At 40.8% G+C, this 17875-nt stretch overlaps 2 protein-coding genes across 5 annotated transcripts in view; one reads left to right on the top strand and one right to left on the bottom strand.

The window, feature by feature from the left end:
• LPXN (leupaxin) overlaps positions 1–14801 on the bottom strand; it is a 47731-nt gene extending 32930 nt beyond the window's left edge. Inside the window, exons 1-4 of one of the 3 annotated variants that reach the window (XM_025355655.1) lie at positions 14584–14606; positions 10544–10548; positions 7124–7281; positions 799–845 (exon numbers count right to left, since the gene is read on the bottom strand). In XM_025355655.1, the coding sequence (XP_025211440.1) occupies positions 799–845; positions 7124–7281; positions 10544–10548; positions 14584–14606 (233 nt within the window). Of the gene's footprint in view, positions 1–798; positions 846–7123; positions 7282–10543; positions 10549–12291; positions 12474–14545 lie in introns of those variants that run through there. The other 2 variants (XM_025355654.1, XM_025355656.1) reach the window with 2 other exon arrangements.
• Positions 14802–15631: 830 nt separating this feature from the next.
• ZFP91 (ZFP91 zinc finger protein) overlaps positions 15632–17875 on the top strand; it is a 41682-nt gene continuing 39438 nt past the window's right edge. For both annotated transcript variants that reach the window (XM_025355653.1, XM_025355652.1), the window contains exon 1: positions 15632–16185. In XM_025355653.1, coding sequence (XP_025211438.1) covers positions 15842–16185 — 344 coding nt within the window. In that variant the 5' untranslated portion in view covers positions 15632–15841. The remainder of the gene's footprint in view (positions 16186–17875) is intronic.

Below are 17875 nucleotides of genomic sequence, written 5' to 3'. Positions count from 1 at the left end.
AGGGAAGTTTTAAGAAAACTTCTTGTAGCACAGTTCTTGCCTTATTTTTGCCTTGCATGTGTGCACTACTGACTGCAATCCTGAAACCAAATAAGGTGTGGTCTAGCACTCTTTCCCAAGCATGAATCTTTACTATCTATATTTTATGCCCTTTAATTTGTTTTCCAGAAAGTTGTCTGATGTTAAAAATTGCAAGCTATAACTAAGGAGAGAATAAGTAAATTAACCTTTTTATTTTTTCAGACTGCCAATTCTGCTTTAGCCAGGAGAAATGATTTAGTAAGTGTATCTGTTTCAATATGGAACTTCTCATAAAAGGAAATCCCTCTACCCATTATATAAATTTTGAGCAAATATGGAAAGAAAAAGTAAATACTCATCAGTTGGCCATGGAGACCCACTGTCTTAGTTTAACCCTCATCCTAGCTTTGACATTGCTAGAATCTTGCTGACGTTTCTTCAGGTGTGTTTTATCTTTCAGGAAACTGAAGCATAACATCTGGAATAGTGTGGACAAAACATCTGTGGTAACTCTGGGAGTATTTACACTTTTTTAGGTGGTAATGGACATAGCAGGGCCCACTAGCCTAGATAACCCCTCCAGAAGCCAGGCACCTTGAGAAGTTGTCAAGTCAGCTTTGCAGAATTCTACCAATGTTCAAAGACTACGGAAAGAGGAGGATGATATGGGAGTTCTAATAATAAACACTTGCAAAACAAATTATCACCCAAACAAAGATTGATAACAATTATCTACTAACTTTAATTTTTGAAAGCATTTAATAGAAAAAAAAATACCTGTAGACATTGAGCTCCTGGATATTGGTGGTATACACGAGCTGCGCCTAAAATATGTAAGTGACAAGAGAAGAGCAAAGAATAAATTTTTGTTATCAGAATGTTGAGGCTTAATAATACCCATAGTTAATAGATGTTCGTAGCTTTTAAAGGGGACTGACAAGTGGCATATCTATGAGCTCTTCTTTCACAAGCCAGGGGAATTACCAGCCATCCCACAAAGAAAAGCCAAATTCTAAACAGAGTAGTTGGCATATGAACAAACACTGGCAGCCCCTTCTTGCCTAAAAACCACCGAAATAGAGTAGTTGATCCTCCTTAGATTAGAACCATAAAACAAATAAAATGGGTCAGAGCTAAGCTCCTTTAACTAAACAGGATGGTGCCTAGGGGGACACTATAATGTTATTAAACTTGACATATGAAAAGAAATAACATGTGAATCTAAAAGGTGGTTGGCCGGCAATTCATTTATTTATTGAACAAATATGTATTGAGGGCCTGTCATGTGCCAGGACTGAGGATGTAGCAGTCAAAAAGCAAAACAATCAAATCAAAACTGTAAGCCCTGCAGTTTACATTCCGGTGGTGCAAAACAGATAATAAAGAAATTAATATGCAAAATTAATCTTTTGGATAGAAGATGGGAAGTGGGGGGAGACGGCAATTATAAATACACTGACCAGGGAAGGACTCACTTAGAAGAGGACGCTTGAGCAAGGACTTATATGGGAGGTGAGGAAAGAAAGCAAATATCTGGGGTCACATGATCCAGGTGGAAAGGCCATCAGGAAAAGCACCTGGAGCTTCTGTGGAACCACACACGAGAAGGACAGTGTGGCCTGAGCAGAGTGAACCAGGGACACAGGGGCAGCAAGTGAAGGGGCCAAATCATGCAGATGAGGTGGCCACGTCACCAAATGCTCAGACTGGGATATTTTTTAGAAAGAAAAGGGGTTCCAAAAGTAGTCATATTATATCATTTTTAAAATATGTGTTTATTGGCCGGGCACGGTGGCTCACGCCTGTAATCCCAGTACTTTGGGCACCTGAGGCAGGCGGATCACGAGGTCGGGAGATCGAGATCATCCCGGCTAACACGGTGAAACCCCGTCTCTACTAAAAATACAAAAATTTAGCTGGGAGTGGTGGTGCGCACCTGTAATCTCAGCTACTCAGGAGGCTGAGGCTTGGGGAATCACTTGAACCCGGGAGGCAGAGGTTGCAGTGAGCCAAGATCGCACCACTGAACTCCATCCAGCCTGGGTGACAGGGTGAGACTCCATCTCAAAAAAAAAAAAAAATACGTTTATTGACCTGAATTTGGTCTTATTATATTAGTGGAGCTATAAGATAATTCTATCCAAAATTTATTTTCAAAATAAAAATTTCCTGAAATATCTTAAAGTGATACAAACTTGTGAACATTCAAGCAACTTTAAAAAAATATTGGCCAGGCATGGTGGCTAACGCCTACCATCCCAGTACTTTGGGAGGCCGAGGCAGGCACATCATTAGAGGTCAGGAGAGTTTGAGACCAGAGATAGTGACCTGTCTCATCTTAAGTGACCAGACATAGTGAAACCCTGTCTCTACTAAAAATACAAAAAAATTTGCTGGGTATGGTGATGGGTGCCTGTAGTCCCAGCTACTCGGGAGGCTGAGACAGGAGAATTGCTTGAACCCAGGAGGCAGAGGTTGCAGTGAGCTGAGATTGTGCCACAGCACCCCAACCTGGGCAACAGAGTGACACTCTGTCTCAAAAAAAAAAAAAAAAAATTGATTATCTGAATATTTTTAAATGGTACAGATAATTATTCTTGATATGTATTCACATACCTTAATTGGTTATTTAGATATTATTGTCCCTAGCATTGTGATGTGGACATTTTTCAGGAACATGCGTTTTTTTTCCATTTTTTTAAAAAAACCAGTTATTATTTTTACAAAACTGCAATCTTTTTTTAAAATTTCATTTTATGGTTAATATATTTGAAATTGTGGACAACTTTAATTGATGCTTCACTGTAGACTGTAATGTTTTTAACAGAGAACACATTTCTTCTCTAGATACTGATGAACCTGTAAGTTCTGCTAAATGAAGAATCTTTTCATTTTTTATATTAAATATGTAAATATTTCAGGCCAATGTCATCATAGGTGCTGTCTTTCTACCTTCATTCAAAGCACTTTTGTTCAATAATTTTCTTACAAGATAAAACTTTCAAGTTGTCTATATCTGTGATTGTTTTAACATTTTGCCAAATCTAGATATTGCAAAATCATAGACTTTCACAATTTTTCTCCATTTTGGTGGAGAATAAAAATTTATGCAGATAAAATTAGAACTCAAAATACATCAAAGATTTTTCTGAAGCACAATTGTCAAATTAGATAATTAAACCATATCTGCTTTCATCTTTTGATTTGTTCAATTCCTTCTTGGCTTTTGTAGGGAGAAATTTGAGCTTCTTCCTTTGCAAGCCTTATTTTACATAATTGTAACTTGCTAAAAGCTTCAAAGGCTGAATTTTCATGCTACATTCATTGAGTAATCGATCAAAAATTTTCAACTGGTCTTGAACATAATGCAATCTAAATTTGGGTTGCTTTACAAAGTGGTTTTTCAAAGGCTCAGGCATTCCCGAAATCCAATTGACGACATGCAACACAGACAGGAATATACATATAGTAATTCTGAAATGTTTCCTTGCATGGTAGTATTTGATATCAGCTTCTGTCAGAAAAGTTTTGTAGATCAGTTATATAATCTGTGTGTGTGTGTGTGTATTTATTTATATTTATAAATTTTGACAATTTTAGTTTCTATTTTGACTGACAGAATACCGCAGCTTGTTTGAATGCAGTCACAAATTTTGTGCACATTACAACCAATTCCAAGTACATTTCTGCTCCATAGCTTGTTAACTTGGTAAGAATATTTTATCGCAATACGTGCTCTATTAACATTTGTATTCCTATTCTTACAACAAAACAACAGTTTATCTTCAATGTTGAGCTTTACAACTAAATTTACAGTGGCATTAACAATGTCAGATGTTTCACTTTTTGACTAGGAAATAAATTCTCACATATTTTATTTTGATTATTTGAATTAGATAAAAAACAAAATTGAAACATTTCGGAATTAATACATTTTTGAACTGAGACCTTTAACGACACTATTATAAAAAACATTATTTGAAGGTTTGCAAAGGAAAATCACTCATTAATTATTACCAGCTTACTTACAAAGACAAGAAAATGTGGAATTGAAAATGAGCAAAATTAATTTGTGAATTATTTGATACTAATGCGAAAGTGTGCTTCACAATGATATATACATAGGCCTCCAGCAGCTGCCATGTTGAAGTCATTTTAAGGCATGTTCTTCTTAAATTATTAACTTTGGAAATAGATGCCAAAGCTTCTTCACCATATTTGTACCTTCTGGTTTTCAAAGGGATAGTGAGCTTGTATGGTGCATGGTAAATATTGACAAATATTTTCCACATGTTGCATATTTGTTATCAGCTTTCTTGAGACAATTAAACATGTGCATTTTGTTTTGGTTTTGTTTTGAGCTAACTGCTGAAAGGGTTTATTGTAAAATTGTGAAATTAAAAAGGCATTACCATATAATAAAACAAATAGAGCTTCACATATACAAATAATAACAAAACTGCTTTAATAAAACAATTAGGTTACACTATACTCTATGGCAAAATTACTTAGCCTCTATTTCCTAAAATTTGTATGACATTAAGCCACAATTTCTCCCATTTTCTACTGACTCTGAGGAGGTTCCATGCATCTCACAGGCCACCCACCACACAACCATGGGACGGCACGAGTGGTGGTTTGCCAAGTGGCTAGCAGGGGGAAAAGCCTCAGAAATGTTTCTGCTACCACCGAAGATCAGAAGAGTTAGCTATCTCTGACTACTTGTGCTTGAGCTCTTAGCTTTAACAGCCAGCACCTGCATATAATTCTTGAACGGTTGCTGCTAGCTAGGTTTCATCTGAACGGAATCAAGAAAAAAGGCAAGTTATCACTAGCCATCTTTTGCATTCAACCAAAATTAAGTCAGAATTTGGCTGGGCACAATGGCTCATGCTTGTAATCTCAGCACTTCGGGAAGCTGAGGCAGGCAAATCACTTGGGGTCAGGAGTTTAAGACCAGCCTAGTCAACATGGTGAAACACTGTCTCTAATAAAAACACAAAAATTAGCTGGGCATGGTGGTGCATGCCTGTAGTCCCAGATACTCAGGAGTCTGAGGCAGGAGAATCACTTGAACCTGGGAGGCAGCGATGGCAGTGAGCCAAGATCGCGCCACTGCACTCCAGCCTGGGCGACAGAAAGAGACTCCATGTTGGGGAAAAAAAAAAAAAGCACTGTTCACTGAATATGTGTTCTATACACTGCTAGAGGAGACCATGGAAGAAGCTGGAAGGAGGTCTGTTAAGCCATACTGGCTTACTTAATGCAAATACTGATAAGAAAACTTTAAATAAAATTGCAAATCTGGGGTAAAAAGTAAAGTTAATAGGATGTGACAAAAACAAGCATAAACCCAGGACTGTCTCAGGTAAACCAGGATATATGGTCACCCCAGAAAGATCGACGTAAGACTATGGCTTTTACTCCAAATGAGATAGGGAGTCATTGTGGGGTTTTGAGTAGAAGAATGACTGGGTCTGACTTTAGTTTTTAAAGGTGACCCTGGCTGCTTGAGAACAGACTGTAGCGGGGGAAAGGGCAGGAGACCACTTAAGAGCCTACAGTTATAATCTAACATTGAGGACAAAGACAATGGTTCCCTAGTAGAGAGACAAATTCATATCCTTAAAACTGTGTATGTGTTTGGAGAAAAGAACAGTTAGGGGGTAAACCACCACTGAGCTCAAATTTCAGGTCTGTGCTTCTGGTTATTTCATATAGGGAACAATGACGAATCAAAACATCATAGTACAAAATTACCAGCTATGAAGAGCATCTACTTAATTCATCTTACACTAATTCCATTCTCATCAAGCAACCTTTTAATTATAACGTACGTCCATATAGACTTATCCATAGGAAGAGAATGCATATATGAGTAAATACAGCTGCTTTGCTTGATTGCTTTAACTGTAACCATAAATTAATAAATTTGATTTCTAAGTTCTGTGTTTTTGTTTTTTGTTTGATTTTTGAGACAAGCTCTCATTCTGTCACCCAGGCTGGGACGGAGTGGTGCAATCATAACTCACTGCAGCCTCGACCACCTGGGCTTAAGCGATCCTCCTGTTTCAGCCACCTGAGTGGCAGGGACCACAGGCACGTGTCACCACACCCTGCTCATTTTTTAATTTTTCGTAGAGATGGGGGGTCTCACCATGTGGCCCAGGCTGGTCTCAAATTCCTGGCCTCAAGTGATCCTCCCGTCTCAGCCTTCCAAGCTGCTGAAATTACAGGCCTGAGCCACTGCACCTGCCCTAGGTTTTTAAAATATATATATAATCACTTGTCAGTTTGGTTAGCTTCAGTTGGTTCCCTAGAGCTTCATCATCTCCGTGTAAACTAATAATTGAATTTCCTAATCTATTCAGCAGAAAATAAGACCTGGGAAGTGGTGACCCTAAAAAGTCACCCTGAGAAGACTTGTCTAAGCTGCCACCTGGCCTTCCTCAGGTGATCTCTGGCTTGAGTACCATTCCAGTCAAATAGCAACATGCATCTCTGATGCCCCCACAGTAACAGAATATCCCCAGTGAATCAGACAATACTCTGCCTGTGACCATGTGCTCATTAGAAAAAATTTAGTTCTTGGCCGGGCATGATGGCTCATGCCTGTAATCCCAGCACTTTGGGAGGCCGAGGCAGGCAGATCACTTCAGGTCAGGAGTTCGAGACCAGCCTGGCCAACACGACGAAACCCATCTCTACTAAAAATACAAAAATTAGCCAGGCATGGTGGTGCATGCCTGTAATCCTAGCTACTTGGGAGGCTGAAGCAGGAGAATCACTTGAACCTGGGAGGTGAAGGTTGCAGTGAGCCAAGATCATGCCACTGCACTCCAGCTTTCGAGATGGAGTGTGACTGTCTCAAAAAAAAAAAAAAAAAAATTAGTTCTCAAAAGCTCAAACTCATTCCTCTGTGATGATTTTCTCAATTCTCCTCCTCTTTCCAAAAACATCTTTAGATGAACATTAAGGCATTATTTTTTCTCTTTCTTGGATATATTATTCTTCTTTCATATCATTTTATGTGGGATACAATTAATTTTCAGAAATGCATTCAAACATCCATGTTTAAGGACTATAATAAATGAAAAGTTACCGGCAAGGGACTTGTGTTATCCTGAACAGAAAGGATCTCTGAAGTCTCGTCAAGGTTACTCTCCTTTCTGGAATGCTGATCCAGGGCAAGAGGAGCTGGGTTGGAATATTCATCACTGTCCTGAAGGGTGGACCGTTCCAGTTCCTCCAATAAGGCATCTACACCATAAGAAGTAAGAGAAACATGACAGAGAATATTTAACTCTCTAAAGTCATTTTCTCCTTAAGTATCTTCACTGTGCCCACATTCATCTCCTTCTTTTCTTCAGTTATGGCTATTTTGAAATACTTTCCCTTATTCCTTATTTCACTTCAAGAATGTGGTGAATTCTATCAAGAAATGTTTAATGCCGCCATAAATTGTGTTTTTTTTCTTATTTTCTACGGTTGCATTCAATTTCATAGTCTCATGCTATAATTTGATTTTTTTATACTACAGGTATTAATTTTCATCATTCATTTAGGGTAGACTGCCCACAAATATCCCTAATTAGAAAAAATAAAACTGGGCTGGGTATAGTGGCTCATGCCCGTAATCTCAGCACTTTGGAAGGCTGAGGTGGAGAATCCCTTGAGCCCAGGAGTTCCAGAACATAGCAAAATCCAGTCTGTATTAAAATACGAAAAAGTCAGCCCAGCATGGTGGCGTGCACCTGTGGTCCCAGCTACTCGGGAGGCTGAGGTGGGAGGATCACCTGAGCCTAGGTGAGCCTGCGTTGAGTCAATATCACACCACCACACTTCAGCAGCCTGGGCCAAAGGAGTGATACACTGTCTCCAAAAAAGAAGAAGAAAAAAAAACAGACAAAAAAAGAAAAAAGAAAGAAAGAAAAAAATCCTAAATGCTTTTTTCCATCAGAAAAATACAAGCAATTATATCATCATTTTTCAAAACATACAAGGGAAATAACACTTATTCTTAATCCTAATGATATTTTTTCTTAAATCTTAACAATTATCCTGAGCACATAACAAAATTCTCAAAGCAAGGTATAAGTATTCTGTCTTTTAGGGTGTGGAGAGAAAAAATGGGGAGAAAATTGAGATATTACAAAATCAAGTAAGATGTTGCAATTTAAATAGTTGGGATTTGTTACTCTTGTAGTTTTTTGTTTTTTTTGTTTTTTTTTACTAGTACCTATCTGTTATAATGAAATAAATAATAATAAAAAGTAACACATGCCAGGCACTGTGCTCAGGAGTGTATACATTTCATTTAATCATCCTAACACTTTGAGGCAGATGATATTATTGTCTTTATTTGGTAGATCACAAGAAAGAGACAAAAATAATTTGCTTAAGCTCATGAGTGCAGAACCAGGACTTGAATCTGGGCTATCTGATCCCTAGCCCCTGCACTAACTGAAAGTTAGAAGTTCCAGTCTCCTGTCTTAGACGTATTCCTGGGTTATCTTGAGCATGTCATGTCCTTCTCTGATGCAGTTTCCTCATCTACATAACAAGGCAATTGGATTAGAACAGTATTTTTCAAATTATGGCTCAATACCCATTAGTGGATCTCTAGCGGATTTCTTACCACACGTTATAGTTTTCGAACTTTAAACACAGAATTATATTATATCTAAGGACCTGTCTACATCTGAAGTTCTCACATAAGGAAAATAAACTTTACAGGTCATTTAAAAAAACCCAGATTTTTCATTTATTTTAGATTTTGGAGGAATGAATATTTCTTAATGGCATTAGAAGAGATCTAATCCTTTTTTTTTTTTAAACAAATGAAATCTACAGAGCTTTCATAATCATTCATTTCTCAAAAATGTTGACTTTTATGTACCATTTTAGAGATAAGCAAACTGAACTAAACTTTAGGGCAAATGAATAACTGTAACGGGAAAAAAGAGATGAGGGGGAACCTATAGCATTAAAAAGTCGAGAGACTTATAATTAATTTCAGTGTATGAACTTTATTTGGATCGTTAAATCTACTTAAAAATGAAACAATCAAGACTATTGAACACTGACTGGACATTAAACAATATCAAGTAAGTACTGTTTAAGTGTAATAATGATATGTGATAATATTAAGTAATTCTGTTAAGTTTTTAGGTGTGATAATGGTATTTCACAATATTAAGGAATAACTATTAAGGCTGTTGTGGTTATGGCAATGGCATTACAGTTATATGTATAAACATATTTATTTATTTTAGAGGTTAGTGCTAAAATATTTACAGATAAAATGACATCTGAAATTGTTTTAACATAATTATAGCGGTGAAAGGAATGGGTGGGCCTATATATGAAGTAAGACTGATGAAAAACTGTTTAAACTGGTTGATGGGTGTATCAGAATTCATTAAACTATTTTCTCTACCTTTGCATATTTAAATGTCTTTATAATAGAAGGTTTTTAAAAAGAAGTACAAATAGGCTGGGAGCAGTGGCTCACGCCTGCAATTCCAGCACTTTGGGAGGCCAAGGCGGGCAGATTGCCTGAGGTCAGGAGTTCAAGACCAGCCTGACCAACATGGAGAAATCTGGTCTCTACTAAAAACACAAAATTAGCCAGGCAAGGTGGCACATGCCTGTAATCCCAGCTACTCGGGAAGGCTGAGGCAGGCGAATATTTTGAACCTGGGAAGTGGAGGTTGCGGTGAGCCGAGACCGTGCCATTGTACTCCAGCCTGGGCAACAAGAGCAAAACTCCATCTCAAAAAAAAAAAAAAAAGAGTCAGAAGAAAGGATAACTAAGGTAGAAAGAGAAAGAAAACTTTTTGCCTCAGATTTTTATTAGCCAGACCCCACACCAAATTTGAGAATTTCGAATTTTTGTTCTGCATCTTTCAATTAAGCTAGAACCTTTTTCTTTTCAATTTTCTAAGCTTTGCTCTAACTAGAAGCTAAAGATCCTCCTGAGCTCAAAATTAAAATAAAGATTATAAGAGAGAGGAAAACATACCACTAAGAGCAGGAAGTTGCCCTCAGAAGCACCAGCTAACCAAGTTATCAAAACTCTTCTTTCTGGGTCATGAGTTATAGGCTTTTCGCTTCCTGTTTCATGAGTCTGCATATCACCAACACTCTGAGGTTATTATGCCTTTTGCCAGATTTTGTAATTTGAAGATGACTAATTTCAGTATGACAAATATGGGATTCCTAGAGGGTGGGGGCGGGGGAAGCGGGTACAAGACTGAAGACTCTATAATTCTTCTCTGTAGTCTTTTACTGTGGAGATGAAATAATATCAATATTAACATGAAAGGAATAAAGTGAGGTCTCTTGGGAGTCTCTATGGGTTGCATGGATTTCATTCTGAGGCAGAATCTGCTCCTGGTTCCTCTTTATCATGCCTAATGCCTATGTAATGAGGGTTTAGGTAAAACCTTCTGGGTGGATACAAGCTGCTAGCCTCTGAGGCACTACTGCAGACAGGAAATATTTGCTCACTTGAGCTAACCTGTCCTCGATGCAATTTCTCTGCCAGCAGGAAGAAAGATCCACACCAAGTCTCAAGGGTAGTTACTGGGCTGATGACAATTTGAAGAAACTGTTGAAGTGTAGCCATCAACAGCCTGTGGAGATGTAGCCAACTGGATAATCTGCACAAATGCTAGCTTCCAGGCTACTTGGTACTTTCTGTATTCCAGGACAAGATTTACCTAACATCTAGCCTGCTCAGGAAATGCAAAACAACATAAATTTCTGTTAAATCTGGGTTACTTCATTGGCCAGAACACCAGAACCAACAAACTTCTAAAATAGGAGAGCACCTTGTTGCTTAGTTTTGGTGTCAGGTATTCCCGACAATGACACTGAAAAAGTTACTTTCTTTTTCTTAGTTTTCTCATCTGAAAAAGAAGTGGATAATACCTATTTCAGAGGGTTGCTGCAGACACTAAAATCATTAACATATGTAAAAATGTCTAGTTTTTGCTTGACTCACTAAATAATTAAGTTTCCTTTTGAATTATTTGCCATGAAAGCCATTCGGTGTCCTCCCCGCCAAAAAAAAAAAAAAAAGAAAAAAGAAAGAAAAAAACGAAAAAGAAAAAAGGCCCTAGCCCTAGTGGAACGCAAGCAGAAATTCACATTCTTCCAGCACTTACGCAGGATAAGAATTTGGATTCTACCGGAAGTCCAAAAAAGAGTCTGGCCCAGTATCAAAATAGACTTTACCGCCAAAGCAGTTTGATAGTTATTAAACACTACCTTTTTCACTTCATTGACATCTCTTGCCTCCTGGTAATTTGCCCTTTACTTTTCCTGTTTCTCCAGCTTTGAAATCACACGCCATTTTTTTAAGACAATGTAACAATGTGCAAGATATTTTTTGTTGTTGTTTTTTGCACTTTTGACATATCCCATCCCCAACCACACCCCAAACCAGGACACTGTGGAATTAATACAGCTTGGAAATTGGGTAAAGTTGAGTGACTCAATGTTAGTTAGATGCAACAGTGTTGGCAAAGGCTATGGAATGAGTCCCAAGAATGACAAACCTTACATTACTCCAAAGGTTTGAAATCCAGGATCTCTCTGGATAATGTGGCTAATAGTTCCACTGCTGGTTTTAATTGCCTTGGAGTGGAAGGAGGTGTCATATTTTCAGGCCATAATAATCTCTTCCTTCAGAATTCTTCTGAATAAAAAGCTTAGCAACAACATCACTAGAGTTAGAGTGCTATGCCTTCTTGATTTAAGACTAAAACATGGAACAAATGAAACCACTCTGTCCTTTTTCCAACCTCTACAGATCCCTCATCCCTATACTTTTAGTCCATTTTTTCTTCCTCATAACACCCCAACTCCTTTTTTGCTCTTTCTTCTCCTCCTCAAATCACATCTCTGCAGTGTCTTGCTATGTGGCCATCCTATGATCTCCAGTGAACTCCAAAGGGCAAAATGCCCATAATAAAACAGCAATTTCAATCACAATCCAGTCCAAAAGTATTTGCCAAAAGTATTTGCGGTTAGCACCAAACTCTCCATCTATTTTGCCACTGCAAACAGTGAGCCCATAGTTCCCCAAAACAATCATAGTTCCTCATGCTTCACTCTTGGCAGGGCTGAGGACAGGAGAGAAGTGAAAATAAAATCTTCCATTACTACCCTCAGTCTAACCAGAAGTATACCCCACCACACATGGAGATGGCAGCCAAGTCTTCACTCCCTCAGAGTTTCTCCTCCAAGAAGCTCCTCACTCACCTAATTCTTCCATTGTCCTACATCCAAGATGCTCTTGTCTCACAGGCCGTGAGGAACAGCTTTGGCATGTGCTGAAGAAGAGGACCGCAAAGGAACTGGATGAGACAGCATAAGGCAGCCTCTATAACCCTTTTTGGTTCCTGTATTTGCTTAGCACTTCCTCTCTTTTGATTTGGTGAGCTTTTTTTTTTTTTCTTCTATAGGTTATACAGTTTTAAAAATGGAATTGACATAGAGAGGTAGATAGTGAGATTTGAGTTATGGTAGTGCATTGGCCAGGGTGATAAAGATTCAAAATTAATTTTGCAAAAACTGAGGACCTACTCTGTGCCAGGATTCATCTTGGATTCACGGGAATGGCAGACTTACACTTGGTTTTTTCCAAGTGTAGGTACCCCACTCTAACTGAGCATCTACCTTTCTTTTTTTTTTTTCTTTCTGTGAAGCTGGGGAACCACAGAGGCATAGTCTCTTTCTTAAAATTTCCATCAGAGTTGACCAGCATCCATTTCATTTTGTTGTCTTTATTTATTCAGAAATTATGCTTATCTGCTTTCCTGCATGGATTATAAATCCTTAAAAGAAGGGCAGAAGTGGATTCATGCTTGGATTCTCAGGGCCTGGCTTACTTAGTGGTCCAAAAAGCAAACATCTATAGGGGGGTCACAAAGAAGGAAGTGAGGTTTGACACCGGATGTTAAACTGTGTGCATCTCAGTTAAGCATAATCCCTGTCTAGATACACTGCCTTATAGCAATTTCTCTGGAAAGTGACACTGAGGTTAACTCTTCACTTTTTTTAACCACTGTGATTTATTCACCTTGAATGAAACATTTACAAAAGGCCTACTATAAAAAGGCAATATGTAAGGAACTATAATTATGGCCCTGTGAAGTAGATTTCCCCCTCCCTTTTTACCAATGGTGAAATAGGTTCATGGAATAGCAACTTGCTATAATTAATTGGTAGCTTTGCTACTTACTATAATAGAAGACTTCAAAGTCTGCGATCTTTCCTCTACAACACAGTAGTCTTTTTAATTTTTTAAGAGACAAGCTCTCTGTCACCCAGGCTGGTGTGCAATGGTACTAGCATAGCTCAGTGTAACCTCCAACTGGAACTCCTGGACTCAGGCGATCTGCCCTTCTCAGTTTCAGGAGTAGCTAGGACCAGAGGTGCATGCCATCACGCCACTAAGTTGGCTTAAAAACTTTATTTTTATTTATTTTTGTTTTTTATTTTTTGTGTATAGAGGGTGGTCTCCCTATGTTGCCCAGGCTGGTCTGGAAGTTGTGGGCTCAAGGGATCCTCCCACTTTGGCATCCAAAAGCGCTGGGATTCCGGGGGTGGACTACCACATCCAGCCCACAGTGGCTTTTTTTTTTTTAAAGGAACAATTCATTCTTCATTCCACTGTCTGTACATTTTTTTTTGAAAGATTTCTCCTCTGTATTACTTTGAGCATCCATTGGATGTCAGCACTGTTCCTTCCAAAAGTCTGCTCACTGCAAACTCAATCTGAAAAAATTTCCATTGACACTATGCCAATCGATTGTTACAACTGAAAATGACATTAGCCCTATGAAAATGTAAAATACTCAGTAGAGAACATAAAACATTTGTCTAATATGAAGTGGTATCTGAGTCAAAGTACTGGAAGGAAAAATGTACTTCAGCACTTGTCTACAGTTTAACTGAATGATTAATGTGAAATTTAAAATTGAATCCCCAGATCTTGTTTCCAGCTTCTTTCTTCTGGGGCTTTTAGCCCTGGATGCTTTATTTTCCAGGGGTAAAGGGTGTTCTTGCAAATCGTTCGTTATGGATGAAAGGAAAAAAGAAATGCGAGAGGCCCACGGCATCACCAACCGCAACGGAAACTCCCTTTGATGAATCAGGAAGACAAATTAACGTCACACGCTAGTGTGCAGAAAAGTAACTTCTGATAAAGTTGCTAATTGTATAAACCGCAGAAGCACATGGCTTCCGGCCGCAGAGCTTAAGAGACCCTTCAGCTTCTCAGTGTAGGTCACCAGAGTCTGGTCACGCTAACAACCCTTTCGCCTTCCTCCAGGCCGGGCACCGCAGCCAAGTTAAGCTACCGACGAAGGCTTCTTGGTGTCCCAACAGGGTCTGGTAGAAAACAACTTTATAATTCGTTTCACAGATTTTATTAAGAGCCAACTGAGTAGTGGGCCTTGTACTAGCGTTCCGAGGGCCAGATGACCCCACGGAACCATATTCATTCCCTGACCTCTAGGAGCTCACAGGTGAGTGACTCACACAGGGGACGACGAGATCAATAATGTAGACATGAACGCTGGCTAGCCAGTTCCAGAGGAGGTGTCATCTGACCAAACCAAGGTAAGTCGGGGCAATTACGCAGACACCTCGAGAAAGGTACGCCAACGCCCAGATAAAAAGTAACAAAAAATAGGAAAAACCCTCCCATCAGACCAGCAATTGGCTCAACGTTTGAGCCCGGATGTACGGCACGCGTTTCCCGACCTAACCCGGAAACACTGCCTCCCGAAAAAAAAGTAAACGCTAGGCTGCGGAAAGTAAACTACCTTTCCCGTCGTGAATCAGTCAGAACCTCCCAGCATCCTCTCTGTCTCTGGTTTCCCATCTATTTTTTTCTAAAGCCTAGGCGAAATAAGACTTCATCTCCCAGAATGCCCTTGGTTAAGTTAACGGTGCACATGCGCCAGGAGGCGGGCCCTCGTTGACCCACAACCCCGCCTCCGTTTTGCCGCCGCCATTTTTTCAGAGACTTTCATCCGGCAACCGACGGGGCTTTTTTTCTTAAAGGAGAAGCGACAGCTCAAAATACTACCCCCTTCTCCGCGCAAGATCTGGCGGCGCTGGGGACAGAAAGGCCAAAGACAGGAAAGTGGGGTAGGGTGGAGGAGGAAGAACGCCCAGGCTACCTCTGCGGCCTAAAGAAGAATAGAAAGAGCCCTTGCGGCATCAGTGGCTCCTTAGGGAGGCAGGTGCGCGCGCAGCCAGTCTAGGGTGCGCGTGAGGCGGGGAAAGAGGTGCGATTTCTTGTCACCCGCCTCCCTCGCGAGACCTGCCCCTTCGTACTGCCCCTAGCGCGCATTGAACTCTGGAGGGGGGGAAAAGGTCACTTTGGGATTGTCGCGAGACAGCCGTTTAACGGTGAGAACGGGTGCGCGGGGAAGGAAACCTCGCGCGCTCCCTTTTAGTCGTTTCCTGATTGGCTGAAGGAAGGGGTGGGGGAGGGAACCTGGAACGTCGCTGCGTGTAAGACCGCGAGGGGCGGGGTGAGGAAGACTGTCCTCCTCTCCGATTGGCCCGCTGAGCGTCTGTGGCGGGCGCGCGCGCGCCGCCAGCGGTAGCAAACCTTGAGTGGCAGGGGGTGGGGGGGGCGCCCTCGGAGCCGGGCGGAGGGGAGGGGGGAAAGAGGAGCGCAGGGTGAGAGTGAGCCGCAGGCTTCTGGAGGCGAGGGGGCGGGGGGAGCAGCGCCGAGGCCGCCGCCTCCGCCTCCGCCGCCTGGGACTAGGGGGTGGGGGACGGACAAGCCCCGATGCCGGGGGAGACGGAAGAGCCGAGACCCCCGGAGCAGCAGGACCAGGAAGGGGGAGAGGCGGCCAAGGCGGCTCCGGAGGAGCCCCAACAACGGCCCCCTGAGGCGGCCGCGGCGGCGCCTGCAGGGACCACTAGCAGCCGCGTGCTGAGGGGAGGTCGGGATCGTGGCCGGGCCGCTGCGGCCGCCGCCGCCGCTGCAGCTGTGTCCCGCCGGAGGAAGGCCGAGTATCCCCGCCGGCGGAGGAGCAGCCCCAGCGCCAGGCCTCCCGACGTCCCCGGGCAGCAGCCCCAGGCCGCGAAGTCCCCGTCTCCAGTTCAGGGCAAGAAGAGTCCGCGACTCCTGTGAGTAACAGTCTTTCAGGCGGTGGGAAAGACCCCCCTCTGTCCGTACGCAACCCTCTCGGCTCCCGTAGCGCCTGCTCCACGTGACATCCTGCTTGCTCTGCCCCCTGCCGGCTCCGCACGCCAGATGTCACACCGTTTCACCGGGAGCCTCCCTGCCTCCTGTCTGCGCCACCCTCCCTTCTCTCTCGTACCCTCGCCTGTCGGGCCACTTTCCTACTCCCCGAAATCATCTTTTGACACACCCCTGCACTAGCTAGTGATCCACCTCCTCCCTGCCACCCGCAGGCTCATCCCTCTCTCTGGCATCCGCACCCCCTTTGTCAACCTATCCCTTTCCTTTAGGCGACTCTCCAGTATTACATCACATGCCCTTTAGGGAATCCACAGCCCGATTATAGCCTTCATAAATGTGTTCGCCCCACTCTTCGCGTTAGCTCAAGAGCCAGCTGTGCTAGTATGTTTATGTAGCTTTTTTTTTTTTTTTTTCCACTTTTCTGAATTTTCACACCACTTCTCATTCTTTTGAGAAATCTGCCAGTTACTATGGTCAGGGTAAAAACCCACTGCTACGATTTTTAATATGGAGTCTTTCATATAAAATTATATGAGCATTCTTTAATGTTTGTTTTTACTAAGTAGCATATGTTTTATATTTTTAAATGTAGGAACTTCATCCTTAAAATTAGAATCATCTGAGAGGAATTACCTAGACGTAGTAGAGGAAACATGAACAGGTGGCCAGGAGCATTGTTTTAAATTGTTCGTCAAAATAATACTCATGTGTTAACACTGAAGCACACAAGTTTGTAAATTCTAGAAATTAATCACATTAGTGAATTCATGACTGAAAACATCGTTAGTGACCTTTGACTTTTGAATGAAAACAAATTAGTAAAAACAGAGAAAATTGAAGTGAGGGGGAGTCAGTTTTAAGTGTTCCCTTTCCTCCAGTAGAGATAGTGGCAAGGTTTGACTTAAGCAGACCTAATAGATTTAAAACTTGAAACAGACTTTGTCCAAAATTAAGTTTAGCCTGTGTCTTGGCATGCTTGCCTTAGAAGTCTCTCAGAGGAATAAAATTCAGAGATAATCATATTGTGGTATTAGATATGCTTTCAAATTTTTGAATGTCAGCTAAGTTAACGTAATTTAGAGAATTTATTGTAAGAACTGCAGTTCTGTCGACAGCAAAAATCTGTACTTACATGCATTTCATATAAAAATTTTATAGTTCTATATGGTTTAATGTCATACATTTGAAAAGATACATGTATATCATTGACCTCATTTGGATCTGAATTCCTTGGGCAAATCCTTAACCTACCCATGCGTTAGTTTCCTCACCTATAGACGGTAATCTCTACCACCTGAGTTTGTGAGAATTAAATACAGCATGTGAAGCGCTAGACAGAATGCCTGTTACATAATAAATACTAAGTGCAAGTTGCCGTTTTCAGTAATGGTGGGATGGTAGAGCCATGAGTGGTCTGTAGTGCTGTTTTTCATGTAAATTATGCAAAATATGATTTTTTCACTTTTTAATACGTAGAGAAGGTAATATTTATAATATTTTAAAAATTTCCTTTTATTTTCACCTACCACTTGAAAGTTAAAGTTAAATATACCTACATCTCTTAAGATAACTATGTCTAAAATGGTACCTGCTGTTTGATTTTTTTTTTTTTTT

Source organism: Theropithecus gelada, chromosome 14, assembly GCF_003255815.1.
Source record: "Theropithecus gelada isolate Dixy chromosome 14, Tgel_1.0, whole genome shotgun sequence".
NCBI lineage: Eukaryota > Metazoa > Chordata > Mammalia > Primates > Cercopithecidae > Theropithecus > Theropithecus gelada.
Note: the sequence above shows the minus strand (reverse complement) of the source record. Positions and strands in the feature narration are given on the sequence as shown.